This window comes from Cyphomyrmex costatus, unplaced genomic scaffold (genome assembly GCF_001594065.2).
Source record: "Cyphomyrmex costatus isolate MS0001 unplaced genomic scaffold, Ccosl1.0 scaffold216, whole genome shotgun sequence".
In the NCBI taxonomy this organism is placed as follows: Eukaryota; Metazoa; Arthropoda; class Insecta; order Hymenoptera; family Formicidae; genus Cyphomyrmex; species Cyphomyrmex costatus.
Window position 1 is genome coordinate 322,246 of NW_017276214.1, and position 20,355 is coordinate 342,600.

At 37.9% G+C, this 20,355-nt stretch overlaps 1 protein-coding gene across 1 annotated transcript in view; it reads right to left on the reverse strand.

The window, feature by feature from the left end:
• Su(Tpl) (Suppressor of Triplolethal) overlaps nt 1-19,894 on the reverse strand; it is a 101,668-nt gene extending 81,774 nt beyond the window's left edge. Inside the window, exon 1 of the mRNA XM_018539608.1 lies at nt 19,258-19,894. Coding sequence (XP_018395110.1) covers nt 19,258-19,401 — 144 coding nt within the window. The 5' untranslated portion in view covers nt 19,402-19,894. The remainder of the gene's footprint in view (nt 1-19,257) is intronic.
• Nucleotides 19,895-20,355: the final 461 nt, after the last annotated feature.

A 20,355-nucleotide genomic window follows, 5' to 3' on the forward strand; every position in this document is an offset into this window, starting at 1 on the left:
GAGGGAGGGGAGAGGAAACGAGAGAAGTAAAACGAAAGGACCGGACAAGCGGGAACCATTATTCGTGCGTTACCTTCTTAAGGGCAGATGGACAACATGTGGGTGAGGGATGGAAGAGAGCGGGACGGGAAAACCGGGTGCTACAGCGAGGAGGAGAACCGACTGACGTCTCTCGTTTTTCCGAGTCGAGGATTCTGAATCGTTTGGCGGGGAGGTTCTTGTCGACTGTTAAATCGTAAACCAGACGCCGGGGCCCTTCGCGAGTACCACAACATTGTCAGCCGGCTGTGTCACATCTACCTGCGCGTCTGTATGCTCCCGTTTGTACCACGCCAAGTACCACCTGCCCTATAGGGACGTATATTATGCCGCATTGAACCCGACGATTCACATGGGGTGTCTCGAAACCTCTCTACAAACGTCACGCGCAGAGGGTTCCTCAACCTCGGGTTATATCTTGGTGCAACGAGAGACGCATTCTCGTAGCTACCATATACTGAAGACTCGTGGCGTCGTCGTAACGACTTTATTTTGTAATAAAAATAGAAAATGTCACTTGATTAAAGATACTACTAATCGTACTGTAGCCGAGTGAATAAAACAACAAAGTATTAATCGCGTGACAGACAGACAGATGACCGTTGTTGACCAAAAGTATTTTAATTTAGAAGTTCTGAGATTAAATATCCGCAGCTTATGGTGTACGTAACCACAGAACTTTCCAGCTTCCACGGAAATCGGAAAACATCGCGCGTCCGCGATAATTGCCCATTTTAAACGTTTATTTCGAGAGAGGACACGCTTAAATAGTAGCCGAGTAATGATGCGTGGAAAATAAAACGATAATGTCATTAAGCTCAACGCGTCCTGGATGTGTCGTCGTTTGTGGAACGTGAGCGAGCATGTCGGACGCCGCCTCGCGAAGTTGCGGTTTGTTTTTCGTCGTTTATCATATTTTGAACACATAACAGTTATATGACCAGACTTGCAATATTCCCGCCGGACAATTCGCACGTCGCTATATTTCATCCGTTTCGAACAACATCGGCGGCCTAATTAATTCACTGTCAACTTGCTGCACGAAACTAATTTCGCCTCAAAACGAAATAAATTCTTTTATTTTCCATACAAACGTGCGGTGTCCCCGATTTTAGTAAACTTTCCAGACCGTTGAGACCTGACTCGTCGCGTAAATCTACTTTTCACGAATAAGGGATCCGTGCGTTAATTCATTAACCTTCGTCGACAAATGGGGTCTTTAATCTTTAATTAGTGTCGTAGATCCATTGGATTCGTATTAAATTTTATTTAGTACAAAGTTTTATACTTTGAATAAGAACCAAAGAAAGACTTATTACTAGTTTCCTATTATTAGTTTTAATAAAAAATAGGTAAACGAGGGTCCAAACATGAAAAAAATATAAAGTAAAATAAAATGTTTTCAAGATTAATTTCATTTAATCAATTTTTTTGAGAAATAAGAGTCCAAAAACTCTCGACGTTGGAAGTATAACATTTTATTCACGACGACAGTTATAGTTATAAGTTAAAATTATTATCGATATCTTGATAATAAATTTTAAACCTGCAAAAAATAAGTAAAATACAATCTGATTTCTATGATAAAAACTTGTTATATTTTCGACAAATATAGAACTTTTTCAGACTTTTATATAATCTGAAACAATTTAATGAAAAAATTTACTTTATTTTTCTTAAAAACCTTTATTGCTGATAGAAAAATAAAAAATGTTGCCGGTGAAAATTTGAGTAGATAAATGATTTAAAAATGCAAGTTAATAGATAAAATAGTAAAAAAATTTTAATTTTATAGTTATATTTTTTAGTATATTACGTTGTAGTTATGTATATAAATATACATTAGTTATATTTTTATGAAATAAAGAAATGTAAAAATATAATAAATTTTAAGACTTCTAAGCACCTGGAAATATTCTTTTATTTTTTTTTTCCAGAACATTTTAAAGAAAATTAAACCTAAGGTGTGGTGGTTCTCTCATCTATCCACTTGAAGATTAAAGCTAGTGATATACAGAAAAAATAAACAGTAAGACGTAAGCGATAAGCTAATCGGTCAGTCACAGTCAAGAATGCAAGGTAATAACGTAAGCAGTAGCAAATAAAAAATGTTCCGTTTATTGCTTACGTTGTTCTATGCCACTAGTTTTAACCTTTTAAGTAGTTATGTGGAGTTGCCAATCCAGGTGTAGTTTTCTTTAAAACCTTATTCTAAAAGGAAAATAAAGAATATTTCTCAGTAGTTGTAAAGTTCTCATTATTTTTATGTTCCTTTATCTCAAAATAGAATAATTAATGTAAATTTATAAACTACAACGTACGATATAATAGTAAAAAATAAGATGACTATAAAATTAAAATATTTTTTAAGAAATTCTAGCACCTATATCTAATATTAATAAACTTGCATTGAAATATTAAAACACGATCACACATTTTTAAAGAATTATTTAGTAGCGAAGTTTAATTAAAATTTGTAACGAAAATGACAGGCGACAGGAGAGAATGCGTTATTGATTCGTAGAAACTCGACAGTTTTGGAGAGTCTTGGTAGTTTCTACAGATCGGTGAGAGACAGTAAAGACGGAGTCACTCCTGATAGTAACCGGACACGTTGTCAAGTGACTCGAGGACTTGGAATGGAATCGAGGCATGCTGGCGGCGGTTACGGCCCGGAAGCTACGTCGATATTGACAGAGAGCTTCGGTGACGGTCGGCAGCGGTAGTTCGATGCAGGAAAGAAGCCTCTTCTCTTCTCGTACGCACGGTGTACGGCCGCGCCGCTATTCACCGCGATTCATACATGCAAATCGTGTTTACACACCGCCGAGTGAGAGACGACGGCGGCGGCGGGGAACGAAAACGGGAAAATACACGGCGCCGGATGCACGCACGCTATCCTTCTTCTCGCGTCGAGTAACCGTACGCGGCTGAGTGAATGAGAACGGTATCTTCATACAAAGCCAAAACACGCAGCGGGGTAAAAGTTAGTGGCTGCATGATGCCGGTTAAACCTGAGAACAAGTGGATAGTGCGAAGAACTTTGTAGGACGACACTAAGAGACAATGGAATCCCATAAGAGTAAAGCCTATCGCACATGAAATGCATAATAGAACATAAGACCGCTGGATCAATGAGCATCCAGTATAAAGTCGCCATATTGATTTACATAAGATGCTCCAGATTGGTCCAGCGGTCTTATGTTATGCTTATGTTCTGTTATGCATTTCATGTGCGACAGGCTTAAGGGTTCAAGAGGATACTCTTAAAAAGGATGGAGAGCGTAGATATTCACGCTCTTTATGATAAGTAGAGCAAAATCATATACCTCTACGTATTTCGTACGAATAATCTTTCGCACTAAGGAGGAATTAACCCTCCGCTGGTGACATGAAATTTTTGAGAATTAAAATTCTTAACTCCTTTAAACCTCTCTCTGCATATACATTGTAAGGTACATCATATTTGAAGACATTATCCGTTGAAATTATTTAATTCTATCCATATCATCTGAAATCTGATGTACTAATGTATATGTTAGAAAAATAATAACAATGAAAGAGTTATTATGTAACGAATAATATAATTGTTTCTTTATAAAGCTGTGGTGTTTTTAACCAGTATTCATATATCACAGTCGGTTCTTATATATTTATAAGGCAGGTACATTCTCGAGATGTGATTAAGTCAATCACAGAGAAATATTTGCATCTTAATATATTACTTAAGATGTCTCAAAATAAGAACAGACTATAAATAGCGGCCTTTAATTGGAAAGTAAGTAGAAAAAGTATTCCGCCCACTCGTCCGCGATAGCTATAAAGGAAAATAGATATGCTCTGTTTCCGCACGTATTAAGCCACGATTTATGCGACACTCGATCGTATTGTGTCGATCGATGACGCGAATTGTATCGAAACCGAGTGCTCGCGCCAGAAACTCGTAGGCGGATAGAAATGTCACCTCGCAACCGGCACCTTATAATTCGTCACGCCACGGTGGCGTTTCACAACTGTGTACGACGACGACGGCGCCGGGTACGTAACACCAAAACGATTCGCGTCGTACATCGGCCTGGTGTGCGTGTTGCGTGCACGCACGGGTGATCGCGATCGGCGTCTCAAGAGAACAGAGTGAAAGGAACGTCGTAAGTGAGACAAAGAACGACAAAATTTTTTGTCAAATCGGAAACGCGGAATCCCCCCTGACATTCGTTGAAGTTTGTTCATCAGCTCGAGAGGGAATGTAAAGTTAGCATCCCTAACTTTAGTTCTCGAGAGTTCTGACTAGAATTCTAGCTTCAAACAGAGCTGTGTAATGATTTTTAAAGATTTCTGGCAATCAACATTGTTAAGATAACAATAAAAAAAAAACAGCAAAATTGGCACCGATGAAAAATATCTTGCGTTTAACTTTCCAGACAACAAACACAAAGTGTCCACAAAATTGAGACGTAAGATGAGTTGACGTCTAAAAGACGTCTTAGAGACTTCTTATGTTTTAATTTTAGGCTTTGCGTTGTCTTAGATTAAGTCACAGGAATCAGCTAAGTTTTCAACACAGACATTCGTCTTTTCGTACAAAAACGAAATAAAAAGACGGAATTAAAATATTTAAGACGATGAAACTTTGCGAGATATCAAATGACACGTTCTCGCGAAATCAGGGCTAGTTTTGAAAAGAAAGTTCGTGAGGAAAGTCGACGTTCTAAAAATCGATAATATGCGATATGTTTATAACATATTTATGGCTCTGATATATTTATCAGAGCCATTCGCAATCTGGTACAAACATACACACGATGACTATCATGTCGTGCAAATCAGCTGATCGAGAGCCTTAATAAGAGTGGCGCGATATGACTATCGCTTGTGATTGATCCGTTACATTTTGATTTATGTAATGCAAATTAATGAAAAGTGCCGTCGCGAGGAGAAATTCTAAAATTTCAAGCTCAAGTTTGTTGCTCGCAATATACGAGATCCCCGCGGATGCATTGTTAACCTTAGTACGCAGCTTCCTACGTATGCAGCTGAGAAGATGCAGATATAATCTCGCGCGGCTGCACTCGTCGCCGCACGCATTCATCATAGTCGCTGCCGTCCACCATCGCGAATTCATTAACATTACGACGTTCGTCTAAACTGCGAGGCATGCGATGCCGCAGGCTTGAGGCCGCCGAGCCGTTTCGTGCCATCGGAGAGACCAGAGGAATCGGGGTTAGGAGGTTAGAATCGGATAATTTCGACAAAATTGTACGAATGCCTTGGCATTGACAGATTAAATTGGCAGTCGTGATTTTGTCAAGAAAATGTTCGAACTATTTATTAGACAACAGATTGTTAGGAAAAACTTTTGTTCAAAATCGAGTTGTTGATAAAAATTAATTAGGTAAATTAAGTTCAACTGCACAAATTGTATAAAAAGAACTGATTCGTTGAAGTAAATAAAAGTTAGATGCAGATCTGAAAGTTATTTTGGTTCATCAAAATAATTACGTAGGAATCTCAAGCATGATGCTGTAAAAAGCTTTGACATATAGCAATCAATTCGAACGTTCTCTATAATTATATTAATGGTCTGATAAAATCTATTAAGTTAGCACGATATTTTTTTAAACTTTCATGGTCACACCTCTTAAAAATTCTATAATGATCATGATACCGGGATGAAGTACCTACCTAAAAATTTAGTTAAAATCTAAAAATAATTTTATTAGAATATATAAAGTTAGCACGCATTTTTTCCAATTTTGATTTTTTATTTTTATAAAGAACTATGAAAAGTGTTATTAGAACTTTTTTTTCTATTAAGAGAATGTCATGCTAACTTCACAGATTCCTCTTTATATGGCTGTATAAAGTTAGCACAATAGTCTCTTTATATGAAAAAAATGAATGACGGTTTCAGTAGCACTCTTGTAGCAGCTACATTTTTAGCAAGATGAATTTTTCCATGTATCGTTAAAAAAAGGCAATTTAGAAAATAGATTAATATATATATATATATATATAATTGTATATAGTTTAATATTAATTTTAATATAGCCTTTCTCTGATCGAGTGTTTTAATTAATTTTTTTATCGCCGATTTTCCTTCACCGACGAGTCACATATTGCAAAAGGCGAATACTCGTTTCAAACGTTTACAACAGCTTTATATACCGAGATAAAATCACAATTGCGTCCGCTGAATACATTACAATCAGCCGCGACTTAATTTGATGGCGGTACCAAGGATGAAATTAATTTGCGATGACGATCGCAATACCGGCGATTGTTCCTGTGGCGCGTTTCCGAATGGCGACGAATATGCGAGAAATAAAAATCTAACGCTGTTGTTATAAATAGTTCGAAAAGAGAGCTAACGTAGCGAGCGTAAGATTCTTGTAATTCCGGAAATTTTAATGCCCGCACCCTCGACACAGCAAACTCGATTGTTCTTGCGAGTTGATGATGGAATTTGAGATGAAATCGAACGACAATGAATCCACATAGCACTTCTACATTATGAATTCGTATTCTTCACGTTTTAACAATAAATTAAACAATCTTTTACACAGAATTACTGAAACAAGAGAACAAACAACAAAGTGTTCCCCTTTAATTTTAATTAGCTTTGGATAAAAGACTTGTATTTTTATGTAACTGTTTTTCTTTTCATATTAAAGAAATGAAAAGAAAAACTTATCTTAAAAAAATCGTTTTTTTTTGTGAATAAATGGTCAAAAATATAAAAAATATTTTATTAAATAAAGTTGAGTAATTTCGAGAGTATTTTACAATGATAAAAAAATGTTTAACACAAAATTTGTTATTAAAAATTAGTAGTTAATTATTTTATATATTTAAAAATAATTTTTTTTAAATTTCATTCATTACTACAAATACTCTTGAAACTATTTAACTTTTATTTAATATATTTTTTATATCTTTAACGGTTTACATGAGATTCATTCATATGGAAAGAATGGTTTATAGAACTGACTATTTAAAAATTTAACTAGATATAGATTTGAAAATAATTGTTCAAATCATCAAAATAATTATGTATAGAACGCTCAAACCGATTGCTAAAATATTAAAACTTGTGCAATCTGCATAATTATTTTAATGATCCAACTAAATTATTTTTTAATCTGTGTCTAGCTAAATATTTAGCTACAGCTTCAGCAAAACCGTTTTTCCATGTAAAAAGAAAAAATCGATTTTTGTGAAAGGAGGATTTTATTCTCTTAACGTACAAAGAAAGTACTCAGAGAAATAAGTGTTTTATTTTTTATTGTAATTTTAAAATGTATTAAAACTGTGAAGAGAAAGCACATGTGTATAGTTGTGCCCTTCGGATGTGTGTGTTTATAATTAATTTAAACAGATCTGGAGATAATAAGTATTATTTATTAAATATAACGAAATTTGCAACGGAAGCGACTTATCTAAATTCTGTAGAATGCTTAATATAACATTGAATACGTATTCATTTCTTCTTTGTGCCTGCCGCATTATCTGACGTTATCGGAGAGATAATGTAAAAAAAGCATTGCACGATATCAGAAAGAGCTCAATGGCAAAATGGATGGTATCATGTTCTTGTATTGTGCATATCCGTTCAATGTATGGTTAATATTGATTACTGACAAATTCTTTGCTTGCGATAGATATCACAGAGCGCGCGTTGCAGTAGTTTTTTTATATTCTCAAAAATCAGGTACACGGAAGAAATTAGATAAATCTAATCAGCGATTTATAGCTTTTGTTTTCTGTGGCTGAACTAGTGCACTCTTTTGAAACTTAAAGTGAGATAGGTATACGTTTGATATTTATCAAAAGCGAGAAAGAAAATTCCAGTGCAGTCTCTAGTGCAGAAACAGAAAACAGACCAATAAAAATTTCATATTCTCGAGTGCAGATTCCAAATCCAATCGTGCGCAAAAGCGGCAAGTATATGAAATCGCGATGAATCCAGCAATGAACTTTTCTCTCAATGTAGCCACATGCGTATAACGAGCAAATCATCCTGAAGAAATTTCTCAGAACGACTGTTCGACCTGTTTTTAATGAAAGCCGGAAGCGCGTATCAATAGCAGCTGTGTTATGTTCCGCGTCAGATCGCGCGCTAGGTGTACCCGCCTGCCGGAATACTTTCATGATTAATTTTTTCCTTTACGATTCCTGCCATTGTTACATCGCGCGCCGCTGGCATTTTATATTTCTGCGAATTTAGGCGACAATGCGCGACAAAAACGCACGCGATTTTGACGAGCGGGCGTTTGAGAAAGATCACATCTTACTTAGAAATGCATTTACATAAGGATCTAACAAGCCGTTTTCTTTTGTCCCGGAAAGCATTTCCGTGAGAGAGATATTTCGTGCTCGTAACTACGCCGGGCGTAACGTCGTCGCTTTGCGTTGTCTTTCATTGCGGCTCGTTGAAACGTTTCAAAATATATCCCTTTAGAAGGACATTTTAATTGCGAGCACATATAGAGGGTCGGACAATGTAAATTACCTCGATGAAACGAGCCGCGAGGTGAAGAGGCGAGAATTTTTCAGCGCACTCCAACAGGGGAAGCCCCTATATATGGTATTATGGTAAAACGTCAGGAAATCCCCGTGAACGATTAGCCGAGAGTCCCTTTTTTAAACCCGCGCTGTCAGCGCGATATGCTTTGAGGCGACAAAATATAAAAACTTTCGCGACAAGAGCCTGTGCCAGTTAGGGCGGATACGTAATTATCGGTAATTAGAAGAGTATATAATCGAACAGCGATACTGTGTGTTACACTTTTGTTCAATATACATATACTTAATAGCTTTCTTTCTAATAATCTTTTTTCTTTCGTATTATTAGCGTTTACATTAGCGCTGCTAAAATATACAAAAAAAAAAGATGTAAAGAATGTACGATAAAATGTATAAGAAATAGAACGGTTTGTACTTTATATTAAAGCATAGCATACAAGTAATGGTATATTTATTTACCCGAGCGTTAATCTGCGCGATGCCATTTTTTGCTGCTTAAATATCAGCGTCAGAAAGACTTCCTGCGGTAATTACATAGCAACATCCGGTACCGCGCTTGAGGAAATTTTAATAACGATCACCCAATGTGCGACCAGATTGGACCGAAAGGATTAAATGATATCTTAACCTGGACTCGCGATTATCTCTAAAAGCTCGAAACAACGCGCGACGGCGCGATCCGATTTCCCAGTCGAAAAAAAGGAGCATGTAACATTAATTTCTTGTACAAGAGCAACGGCCTTGAGACGAACTCTTCCAGCATCCCCCCGACGTCCTTAGAGAGAAAGGACGTCTCTCAAAGGCCTTCCTCGGAGAAAGCCTTTGCCCACTAGATAACCGCACGGAACACCGCACACCGACATAGGAATCACATCACTCTCCCTTCACCGATCTTTTTATCGCAATCTCGAGAGACCTCGCCGTAGAACTCGCGGCCCGGCAACCAACTCTGGCATTCGCGCGCGTCGCGTTTTCTACTGTACGATATTAACCTTTTCCAATCCGTTCTATCCGATCCAGCACCGATCTCCATCTCGGATGGCAAGCACACCTACATCCGTGCATATGTATTATATATAAAAGCGCACGGGACGGTATTTTATAACTGCGTTAAATTCGAAGCTCTATTTAAATGAGACTGAACGTGAAGCGAAATCTGATCTAAGTCACCTGTAAAATTCATATACCAATTTCGTAAGTGTTAAACAGCAATCTTCTACGATACCACAAAGCAAGCTCGGAGGAAATTCTCGGGCGAAAATCTTTTTACACGCGCAGAGGCAGTGGGTCGATGGAGTTTCAATTGCATTACTTTCTCATCAATTCTCAACAGATGAACCGCTTTTACAAAAGATGAAGTAACAGAGAAAAAGAGAAAAAGAGAAGAAAAGAAGCCACTAAAGATTTATTTCGTCTAAAGAAGTGAATATTTATCTTTAAGACACTTCAAAAATCTAAGTTGAATAGAATAATTTATTTGAATATACATATTTTTGCATGGTGTTACTATAGAAAGTGATGCTTTACGTTTTAAATTGTAATGTTCTCTTTATAGAGTATCCTTTTTTTCTTTCCTTAATTTTAAGGAAGTATAATAATTATTTTCTTAAGTAAATAATTATTTTCAATATCCGCAACAAAACTTTCAAGGCTGGTTTTTTAGTGTCTGATTAATTTTTTGTAGTTGAACTTAACCTGATGCTAATATAAATTTTTTTAATTATGATTAATCACTAAACTAATGATTTTTTAACAGCCTTTAAGCTACCACTATAAAATTACAGTATAATGATTAATTATATCTGAAAAAAAAAAAAACACACATTTTTTTACATTATTAAGTGAGATTAACCTAATAATAATTTAAAAAGTGTATTTTTCTAGCTATGTCAATCACTAAATTAACGATTTACCTAATAACGAACAACTTTTAAATTTACCACTACAAAATTATTAGTACAGTGATTAATCGTAGCTAAAAAGACACAATTTTTACATTAGCGTCAGGTTGAGTAAGATTAAGTCTAAACCACAAGTTAATCAGAAAATGAAAAACCAAGCTCCTCAGCGTCTCTCTCTTTTTTTGAACGCATGCTTGGAATCTCTCCGACGAACCAGTATCTCGTCTTGGCGAAGTCGCGTAATTTGTGCAGCGGACTACGGATTTCACTTGAAATATGTTGCGGCGAGATTATACGAGCTCCTACAAAGCACGTGTAGTATGTACTTGATGATGAAAGGGATAGACTGACGACGCGAGGGTGGTATACGTCATACGGGGGCATGATCGGCCGCTTTTATGTGTCATATCCGCAGATCGTCGAGAGCCGCGGAGACCACCCGAGCGTGCACGGTAATTATTGGCCTGGAATCGCTACGCCGCGCCGCTTTCGTGTGTTGCGTCGTATATAGCGCGACGAAAAGGAAAAGCGGAAGAGGCAGTCGACATGAGGCGGACGTTTGAAAGAAGTCGAAGAGTCGGATATAATAGCGGGAGAACGAGGGTGAAGAAGATATAGCTCTATCAAGACTACTATATAAAAGTTTATTCCGGACGCTCTTGCCCTGAGAATCGCATGTGTGCGAAGAAATTCCTCGGTCCGATGAGAAGCACATAATAATTAGGTATTACACGGAAAGAACGGTTTTGCTGAAGTATATCTATAAAGATTTAGCTACACTGAAAAAGACTGAATTTTAATAAATATTTGTTTGAACAATTCTAAGTAAATATTTACTAAACGTAACATATTTATTTGATACAAAAACCACTAATTTGATTTTACTATAATCTTTTTTGCATAAATATTTATTTATTGTAAGTAAATGTTTAGTTTGTACTGTTCATAGAAATATGTATTATAAATATAAGATTTTATTTTCAGTACAAATACAGAAGGTCTTATAAGTTAGCGCAACAAAATGAGAAGAATCGATGTTAACTTTTATTTGTGGCTTATTTGTGCTAAAAAATTGTCAAAGAAAACAATTTGTTGTGCTCTATTAGTTTTTTTTTAAATAATATTCCGCTAAAGGAAGATTAAATTAGCGGAACAATATACATAGAATAAAGCCGATCGACGTAAAAATAACTTAGGAATTTGTTGCTCATTTGTTGCTGTCGAAATATGCAAGTTATGAACTCATAACTTGCATATATCGAGAGTAACAAATTCATTTCAGTACCAAAGCGAGCAACAAGTCATTTTCTGGTACTTTATTCTTGTTCCGCTAGTACGCTGAGATTTTCTGTTGTTATGTATACCTATTTTGCAAGCAACAAATGAACAACAAATTTCTACGTTATTTTTGCGTCGATCGGCTTTATTCTTTGTATATTATTCCGCTAACTTAATCTTCTTTTAGCGGAACATTATTTAAAAAAAAAAAAAAAAACTAATAGAGCAACAAATTTTCTTCTTTGGCATCTTGTTAGCAATAAATGAGCAACAAATAAAAATGTTAGTTAAAATCAATTCTGCTTACTTTGTTCCGTTAACTTATAAAACGTAAATACAGATCTGAAAATAATTTCAAATTGATTGTGAAAATGTCAAAACCTTTTGCAGTATTGTTGATTATATTATACTTGAAGGTCTTAATAATTTTGACAGTCCAACAAAATTATATTTTGATTCGCAGCTAAATTTTTAAACATTTCAACAAAGTCACTTATAAAAGCTCTTCTTATCGGGAATGATCATCGCCGAGATTATCACATTATAAACACTGCCGCCGGCGGAATTTCCTTCCGAACTTCAGTCTAATCTATAACGATCTAATTGCGAGAAATACGTGGAATAACTTCTACTTGCTTTCCTAACAATTTATTTTAATATAATATCGTGAGTTCCCTGACCTTGCACCGAAAGAAACGCCATCATAAAATTTGAACTAGTAAATAACGGTCACACCACACCATGAATAATTCTGGAATTTTGTCAGTTATATATTATAATCATTAGTCATTCTACCGAAAGGGAATAAGGGATAACCTTCGGCTTTGTATTTATATTCATGAGGAGCTTTACGTCCCGCAAAAGATCGAAGCACATTAAGATTTTCTTCGGGAGTAAAGTTTACTGCAAACTGCATCTTTAAGCCCGTAAGAGCCATTGTCGTAACGGTTGCATCTTTTTACGATGCTTTTACGCAGTTTTATCGTTTCGAAGTCTCGGACTGGCACAATACTACGACGGTTTACGCGTAAACCTAGTGCCGTAATGTTGCCGGGATAATTCCGCGTTGCCATGACTCCCGGCGAAGTCTATACTCGATACATGAATTCGTAATGACGGTTCTCCGGGAAACTCTACAAATCAATTCACGCTCGCACCGGCGGTTTTATGAGGCGGCGGACCCATCATTGATCGTTGAGGATCATTCGCATCATCCAGTAACGAATCGCTTCAAGCCGCACGAATTTCGCTCTCGTGACGGCGAAACCCCGTCGTCGATTTCACCATTCTCATCGAAATTCGTTGCCGGTGAAAAGGATACCCCGGGTACATTCGATCACTTCGGGTCGAAAGCGCAACCACGTTCTCGATCGAGAACGTTTCCGGGAGGTGTATCCATTCGGCAATCGGATAACATTACCGTGTCGAGATCGTAAAACCGTTAGAGAATTAACCAGAAACCACACGCACTTTTTCTCGGAAAAGAAACTCGCGTATTGCGCTCGAGATAAATCTAGCCAAACAAAAAGATACCACCGTTATTTTACTTATTATCTAATAGAGTGTTATCAGTATCACACGAAAAATTTCCCTTATGTACACAGTAAAATTTCGTATTTGTGTTGGGAACATTTTGTTCAAGTCCTTGTGTGTTTTATGTTGAAATTTTTAACATATTTAAGTATTAATTTAGCATAGTGTGATTTTATTATAGCTCACGTTATATTGATATTTCTTAGCGCCAAAATAACACGGTTTATCAGTAAGCAAACAAATAATATAAAAATAATGTGTTTTAAAACACATGTAATAAATTCTAAGATAAATGAATAAAATATCTCTTTATTTAACACATCATAATAAACATTAATTTTACTAAAAAAATTTGTTTCCACGGTTTGTTTATAAGCAGTGTGTCTGTATCACCTTTTTTGTGTTATATTTTCGCATATTCGTCTTGTGTTAAATTTCACAATAAATTCGAGTGATCCGTTAGAGACATGTAAATTTATCTGACTGTCAAATTTAACAGAAATTTTCTAACGTAAGATCGCGAGCAAAAATATATTAGTTTCTCCTTGCTTAATTAATTTTCATTCGCGTGCGTCCAACGACAACTAATGTTCGCAAGGTAATCTTATTGTCATTAAAATATGTCGTTAGACGCCGTCAGTGCGTACGTGCGTTTCCGTTCGGAAGGTGCATAGCACAATGGCATTTACGTGACACAATCGTACAGTTGTAGTAGCGTTAATCATCACAGCTAATTGACATTGAGTGAATGAATTACGTTCGCTCGCTCAAGTCTTTTCCTTGTCAATTCATTAGGCGCTAGGCAATGTGATATGCGCGACCTTGAAAAAGAACCGATACTACCATCTTAGTAGCGAATATGTTTTTCGTGACACCTTGCTGCTGCGACGATCGATGCAATTGTATTAGCGAGTGCGTAATTTGAGCACTTTATTACCGAGAGATAAAAGTCTATCAATCGTAAAATAAAATACGACCACGATAAGAATTACACGGTGATTGCAGAAGCTCTTTCGCACTGGATTCAGCAGCTTTTCATCAAATAAACTACTGTTGATTCGTCGATAGATCAGGAATTAAGTACAGATTAGCTGATTGATTGATCAATCGATACTTACCGATAATATATTTTGTTTTTAATACAAATTTCATAAGGAAAAACATAGAGAAATTGAAAAATTAAGAGGATTTTCTAAAAGAACTTCTATATTTATCGCTAATCTAAATATATATCTATCTATGTTATTAAATTAATAACATAACCTCTCTTAATTTTCCAATTTCTCTAAATATAAGAGACGTCTCATAATGCAAGACGGTCTGTCGCGAGAATATTGATCTGTACTATTTAGGATCTACTTTCGTGGGAAAAAATATTCCGAAATAAACCCGAGTGATATTTAAAACGGCTTTTCTCTTTCACGTTACGTGAATCTATCTACGAATGTTTATGACACGCAACCACCTGTTTTTACAAATATTTTATATATAAGTATATTATATAGCGAGAAAAATCCTAATCGGTGGGATTACGAGACCAGTTGGACACTTTCAAGGTTTTCAACGATCGGCTTTGCTTTTTGAAGCGTACCTCCCTCTCTCCCGTTCAAAACCCCCAGGTACGACTTCGCACAGACGGCATTCACTTTCACCTCGCATAATTTATTCTATACCAAGCGTAAATTGGAAGCATTTGGCGTATGTAAGTCGCCAATTTAATAGCGCGATTACGAGGTGAGACACACACACTTCTTTTTTCCTCTTTCTATCGAGACTACTTTAACGACGCCGATGTGTACTTTATGCCGCGAGGAATGCATCTTGCACGTTAATATCACTCGACTTTCCATTCTGTGTCTCTCACTCCCAACAGTGCTGAGTATTTTTGCGCGCGCAAGGAAGAAAAAAAGAAAGAAATAAATAAACGGAGACTCCCAAAAACTTTGGCGCACGCGCGAATATTTGAATTGTGATTTATCCTTATAATAAATTGACGTGTCGCTCAAATTTACATTAACCTTAAAATCTCGCGATAATTTGACTGCTGTTTACTACCGTGATCGTTCGAGCGTTTCTTGCCTATAAAATTTCGTCATTTTTTTGTTATGCACGATGAAAACACATTAATACGACGTGATTGTTATGAAAATTGTTTAATTATGAAAGAACACGGACAAACGGAGAAGAAACAATCGAAAGTTTCAGTTTGCAACATTTTTAAAGATAGCTCTACAATATTTTTAGTATTAGGAAACTCTCTTTCACAAAGAAAATTCTTGAGGTTTTAAATTTCTGCTAGAATAATCTAGATATGGTCGTATAAAAATTGAATACAATGAAAAGTACAAAGGAGACAAACAAAAAAAGAAAACTGAGAAAATTTTGAAGATAGAAAGGAAGAAAGGATTAAATATAATAGAAACGACACAGGCAAATCGTTTACAACGAACCAGGTATACGTTACAATAGCCCAACTTTTCTTTGTGAAAGAAATTCACAAAACTGTGCATTTCGATTAATAATTAGAACTGGAATTGTTTGGAAACTATAAAAGAACTGTTTTGAAAACATTTTCTCGTTGGGCTAAGAATAAAAAATTTCTTCAGGAAATTATCTCTAAAAATTTCAAACCACACAATTTTGTATATGGGCTGCTGAAAAAAGTGCGGTTGATACTTTCTCAGTGTACAAGATTATACCTAAAAAATAAAATATTTAAGTTACAAGTAAAGGCCTAGTGTGTATTTAAAAAAAATTTTAATAGCGCAAAATAACTTTACAGAATATTCCACATACATTCTGGAATTCGATATACACACACATTTCATAAATTCTTTTTAGATAAATTAAATAAATAAGGAGAGAATTCATTTACAGTATCGATCAAATTACTCATTCGATATAATGTTTATCATTCTATCTTTAATCTGAAATAACAATTCGAGCCACGACACTCCGTTTAGCCTTCAGATTAACAAGATGGGTGATAAAAGAAAGTAATAAAAAGGGAGAGATGGATTTTCTCTCCGCGGCTTGTAAAATACATACAAGCGGTCGTTATACAGCCTGGTTCTTTCGAGTTCGGGTTATTCGAGTTTCGAGGAACAGCTGTACTTCTCTCGAAGGGGAACGCCCCTTTTCTTACGGGATACAGCCGACACAGCAGCAAGCCGAACCGGCCCTTGGGAGCATAAGGGATACGAACCTTGTTGCGCTTTTTTAAACGACCTTCTTCATTCTTCTCTCTTTCTCTCTCTTTCCTTGTTTCTCTGTTTAGGTCTCCCGTTTGTTGCACTCTTAGACTCTTCGTAGGATCGTTCATTTAAATGTTTGATCGCGCTACTGGCAGACTGAGTGTCGAAGCAGGAAAATCTCGATTCGTTTATATGCTCCACATGTTTATTTTGTTTGATTTACTATTTGTCAGGATAATTTATTATGTCTCGAGCAGATAATTCTCAATGTCGTCGATTGTATTATGGATTAACGAAACGAAATATCTATTTCAATATAATGACTTCAAGTTCTCGGTTATCTTGCTCATAGATGTTTAATATTAAGATAGATACTTAATATTAATTGAGATAAATAAATGCAGATGGAATGTTAAAGTCATTTTGCTATCTGTTAACTTAAGACGTGACGTCAATTGTTATCGTTATTTTATCAAAGTAGTTAGTGATTCAATGATCCGAAACGGAGCTGTTAAGGATAAACATTAAAATTTCATTTGCTTAAGTGAGTTCGAGCAAATGCACGACTTCTAAAACTTGTAGAATCTATTCACGACGGAACTTTCCGCGATCGGTTCGCGGTGCGTAAATAAATATTCATCGCGATAATAACGAAAAGTCGATCTTCACGTGTCGTTTTTCTCCTCTCCAGTCCGTTTGAAAATAGCGAGATCGTTTCCCGGTTGTTTTACCGGCACGTCGCGTCGCCGCGACATATACAGCGCAATTCGAGTCGAGAGGCGAATTACGAGTCGCATAATAAAAGTAAAACAAAAAGACGAGATTATCAATGATACCAAAGTGGCGGCGCGGCACGCCACACATACAAAATTTTTCGCTATCTCGCGATCTCGGGATATAAAGGCACTCGCACATACAACGACGATATTTTGACGAAGGCACGCCCCACCGTGTGCCACGACTCTCCTCTACTTTCGAATCTTGTCCGGGAGGTTAGAATCAGCTGATGTAAGAATTCGCAATCGCTTTACAACAACGCTTCGTGCTCGTTAGACCGCGTATATTCCTCGGTTTAAAACGCGCGCGGTCAAAAAAATTCAAGTTGTAAAAATAAAAAGGGCAGCAGAGAAAAAGAGATAGGTGGCAGATATCGCCATTTATCGGACGCTCTATAGTAAAAAAAAAAAAACGACATTCTCTCGAGCGCTAAATAACAATTGATAAAGTTAACTCGATTACAAGTAACAGAAATCGAATTAGCATTAAAAAGAAAATATTACGACTGAAAAGCACAGCAAAATAATAAAAAGCAGATAACTCATCGATTGAATCGCAATTTAATTGGCGCTCTCAGACAGTCCCCTCAAGCGCTTGTCGAAAATGTTATATAAAATACATCATACGAACAGACTACAACTACAAAAAGTATGTTCCTCAAAATAAAATTAGGAAAGAAAAATAATATCTCGCCAGACGAGAATATGAGGATCTCGACTCTTAAAAGACGCAAGTTAGGACATTTCGAGAAATGTAAAACTATTTAAGGATCTCTCCTGATGCTAAATACAAATACTAATTAACAAATTATCGCATCAAGAGGTGAAGCATAATAGCGAGTATATCATAATCAAGCTGAGAAAGAGAGAGAGAGAGAGGAGAAGAGAAAGAGCGAGAGATAGAAACCACGTGTTATAATTTTTTAGGCTCCGAGTGATCCATTCGGCCCGAATCGCCGGCACGTCGGTATTTAACGGTCATTGAGAATTATACGGGAGGATAAAAAATAATAGGAAAATTCGTAGACGAGCGCGTCCAGGAGATTAGCTTGCAGAAATCTTGCCATCTGCGACGCGACGTAACGTGACACTACGCCATGAGATGATTCATCTGTTTTCACGCTCTCGTGGAGGAGGAACCTTCCAAGATCCTTCCAGTATTTGGGAGGAATACTTGGAGAAGATTCTCTCATATTATCACGTCGGATATGCGCGATCTCGACGAAAATGCGCGTACGACCCTATTACACGCGTAACAGGGGTGGATTTTTTTTCCATTCGGCCCGACTCGTTCTCGCGCTCTCGTGCATTACGTAATTGCCGTTGTCAAAGCAGCAGACGTGTCGACATCGCGCGCGAGACTCGCTCGCTTAACTCGCTCGGCGCCGCTGTTATTCCAATAGCCGCGAAGAAAAAGGCCGGCCACATATACCGAGGCGGAGGGAAGAGTGTTCGAATTTTGGAAGTTCACTTGTCCCTTTGAGAAAATTTTCTTCCAGAAACGGTCGAAAAAGAGAAAGAAGGAAAGAAAATGAGAAAAGAGAGAGCAGCTGTTCGGCAAAGAATCAAGTGGCCCTCTCTCGAACGTGATCTTGGAGGAGAATGGATTGCGAGGAGAGAGAGAGAGAGAGAGAGAGAGAGAGAGAGATATGGAGGAGGGAGTGGAGCAGTAATTAGAGAAAGGGGAAGCTACAGAAAGGGGGGGGGGGGGGGGAGTCGTCGTCGCGACGAAATTTCGCACGAAATATGGCGAGCAGGCAACACGACACGATCGGGTGTCTCTCGCCAAGACTCTTTATTCTCTCTCCTTGGCACGATATTACGACACACGTATGCAGGCCCGCGCGCGCGCACGCACGTATCCGCCACTGTTTCTCGCGGTGACACGCACACACACACACGCATCCGTGTATTTAAACACATATGTGGTCGGTGCGCTCGCGCGAGTGCGACGATCCTAGCCTTCCTGAAGGCGCGAGAAACGCCGACAGACAATGAGAATAGGCAACTCACCTTAATCTTGAGGTACTCCTTGATGGCACGCTGCGACGAGTCGGTGAGCTTGACAAATATCAGGGATTTGCGCTCCTCGAAATTGCCGTGCGACGACAAACCATACTGGACATCTGGCACCAGCGCCATTTCTTCGTCTCCCATTTCGCCGTGTGCGGCTTCTCACCGTCTCGCTCGCGCCGCACCGTCTCGCTCCTACCCGCGCGCACGACTCGCCGTCCCCTCGGCGCACCACACAGCTGACGTCCTCCGCTCGTCTGACTACTCGGGCAACGCCGTGAAGCAGCGCACGACGACAACGCGCTTCTCTCTCTCTCTCTCTCTCTCCTCTATCTCGCGGCACTCGCGCGCGTTTCTGTTCCACAATCGCCCTTTTTTTTTTCCCTTCTCTTCTTCTCGCTTCTCTTCTCACCACCCCTCGTTGAACGCACAAGTTTTCGCGCCGTACGGCGCGCGGAACGTAACACCGCGGGACGACACCGATGACGGATATATTCAGCCGGAACTCTCGAGAACGCGCGAGACGTTCCTTCGCGAAACGTGTTTTTCTTCTCGTCACGCTCACACCATCACCTCCACCGCCGTCGCCTCCTCCTCTCCCGCACAATTGCCGTATGCTCTTTGCGCTCCTTCTCTCTCACGACTGTCGAGTGTCGACCAGTGATGCGATTTCCAACCCGCTTGCAGCACTCGACGGTAGCGCCATCGGTCGGCGGCCTGGCGCAACCGGTAGCACACACAAGCAAAGCTCGTGTACAGGGTGACTTTTTAGCAGGAGCGCGCGTCGATCATCGCGCTGTCCTTGTCTCTCTAATCGCCCTCCTCGTTCGCCTTCGGCGCGCTCAGAGCAAACGAGACAGCGAGAGAGAATCTGAGAGAGCGAATCCTCGCTGACTCGCTGTTGTATCGTATAGCCGTAGCCTCGTAATTTCACTGAATCAAGCGTCACAAGCCGGTCGAGCGATCGAAGTGATTTTCTCGGGCGATCGGAGAACATTGTAGATATATATAAATTATTATAATATATAATTATATAAATGTATATAATTATATGTTATAATAATTTTTAATAATATTAAAATATATGTAAAATAATTT